This window comes from Pinus tabuliformis, chromosome 7, assembly GCF_031772625.1.
Source record: "Pinus tabuliformis cultivar Carrire ecotype Pingquan chromosome 7, CPIR1, whole genome shotgun sequence".
In the NCBI taxonomy this organism is placed as follows: Eukaryota; Viridiplantae; Streptophyta; class Pinopsida; order Pinales; family Pinaceae; genus Pinus; species Pinus tabuliformis.
In genome coordinates, this window is record NC_142293.1 from 1,706,326,038 (window position 1) to 1,706,328,467 (window position 2,430).

Sequence of the window (2,430 nt, forward strand, 5' to 3'; positions counted from 1 at the left end):
AAAAAAAAGTTTGAATGAATTTGTTTACTTGCTAAGATATGTATGTTTTCATATAACTGTTAAAAGTGGTATGTTTTCATATAACTACTAAAAGTAGTTTTTTTCATATAACTGCTAAAAGTAATTTTTTTCGTATCACTGTTAAAATTGGTTTATTTTGTATGTGTATGTGTGTGTTTGTGTGTGACTAGAGGAATCCACAATTGGGTCGGCTTCATATAACTGTTAAAAGTTGTATGTTTTCATATAATTACTAAAAGTAGTTTTTTTCATATAACTGCTAAAAGTAGTTTGTTTTCATATAACTGTTAAAATTAGTTCAATTTGTATGTGTGTGTTTTTGTGTGACTAGAAGAATCCACAATTGAGTTGGTTTCTTACTCGCGTGACATGGACTCTATTCCAACCGCTACCAATATAACCTCTAAGTGCCTACATATGCCCCTTTCATCGGCATCTGACCAACCCCAGTATTTAGACTCTACATATTATACAACTATTACAATTTTAAGAAATATATACCCAATATTAAATAAAAACAACCCAAAAAAATCATTTAATAATTCAATTTTATACCAACTATCTTCTTGTTTTATAACAAATAAATGTTTTATTGCAAATGAAGATCTCCACAAGATTGATATATCCAAAATATTAATGGATCACATAAATTTCACCGCGTACCCATTTGCGGGCTATCCTTAACATACAAGTGCTCATCCTCTGTGGCATAGATGGTGAGGCCAGCCTGAAAATAATATCTATTCCTTGGAATGCCTTTCAGAGAGAAGTCCTTTCATGATTTCGTAAGTCATAAACGCAATACCAAGACTTGGAACAACTTTGAGGTACTCTGCAAGAATTCCCCTGTATAAACCAGCCCATCCTTCTTTTCCAATTATCTGTCCGAATGTGCCAACAAGTCCCCTGTTGTTGTAAACATGAGCACGCCCACCTGCACCTTCCAGTTGCATTCTTCTCCTCACCAAATCAAGAGGAAACGTTGCTGTTGAGGATGCAACACCTGAGAGGCTTCCACAGGCCAAGCTAACCCCAATAGGTGAATCCTGAGGTCTCTCAGATTCCCAAGCAGATTTGAGACTCTCATAAGCACAGAAGCTAATCCCTATATTAGGTCCAACTGCCAAAACAGTTGGCCCAAGACCTTTGTACAACCCCATGAGGCCTTCATCTCTGCAAATGGTAGAGAGGGCATGTGTAATACCTCTATAGAACATCACATTTGTCTGTGCTGCTAATCTAGTCCTCACAACATCCAATGGATATGTGATTGATGCAGCTGTTACTCCTGCTGCACCACCACCTAATAGACGAATACACAGGTCTGTGCTCACATTCTCTCGATGTTTTTTTTCCATGCCAGGCAATGACTGCATAATTGATTTGCACTTCTCATATGTGTAAAAACTAATGGAAGAATAAGGAAGTCGATGAGCAATTGTAACCAAATTTCCCCTCCAAAACGCTCTAAACCCTTCTTCAGAAACAATCCGGGATGCTTCGCGGAAAATGCTTGATTTTTGCAAACTCGCACTCGCACCATCAGAGTGCATGCCCTGGACCTGAAACAGAATTGTAAGGCGAGCCAATGGGGCAGTGCAGGTCTTGCTGACAGCACCTGCAACACCACCTGCTAAAAGCTGTGAAATATTTGTCCCAATCTGCGAATGCTGCACTGTTTGTTGCACAAACCTTTCTACACCTTTGTCTGGATCACCATGGTGGCGCTGGTCTGAACTATTCAAAGACAACTTTGTAGGGGTAGCCAACTGTGCCCTCTGCGGAGAAATCCCACCCTCCACCACAACATTTACTCGACCTGTACCTGCAACACCCCCTGCTAAAAGCTGTGAAATATTTGTCCAAATCTGCGAATGCTGCACTGCTTGCCGCACAAACCTTTTCACACCTTTGTCTGCATCACCATGGTGGCGCTGGTCTGAGCTATTCAAAGACGACTTTGTAGGGGTAGCCAACTGTGCCTTCTGCGGAGAAATCCCACCCTCCACCAAAACACTTACTCGGCCTGTAGGGCCCGAATGAAGCCGCCCTTCAGCGGCCGCCTTAGTCTGCATCCCGCCCATTTTTAATATAGCTATCCACGATGAGAATAAATGGATTATTTGCCTTTTGGAATCCTTTGAACTCACATGCACTGCGTATGTCAGTTTAAAATGGAATTTAATTTATTATGTATTTTATATATTTTTCTTGTGGCACCATATAGGTGGTGTAAATGTCTTTACAGGTCGGCTAATTAAAAAATAATAATATATTAAAAGTAATATGGTGACCGATGTTATAGCATCAAATATATAAATATTAACTTGATTAATTATAAAAAGGTTAAAATATCTATATCATATTAAAATATATAATATATAAATTATGATCTATTTTATTATATAA

The 2,430-nt window shown here is 38.6% G+C and overlaps 1 protein-coding gene across 1 annotated transcript; it reads right to left on the reverse strand.

The window, feature by feature from the left end:
- Nucleotides 1-546: 546 nt before the first annotated feature.
- Nucleotides 547-2,154, reverse strand: LOC149255147 (uncharacterized). The gene has a single exon (XM_089460330.1). The coding sequence runs from the start codon at nt 2,103-2,105 to the stop codon at nt 762-764; it is 1,344 nt and encodes a 447-aa protein (XP_089316456.1). The 5' UTR covers nt 2,106-2,154; the 3' UTR covers nt 547-761.
- Between the last annotated feature and the right edge of the window lie 276 nt (nt 2,155-2,430).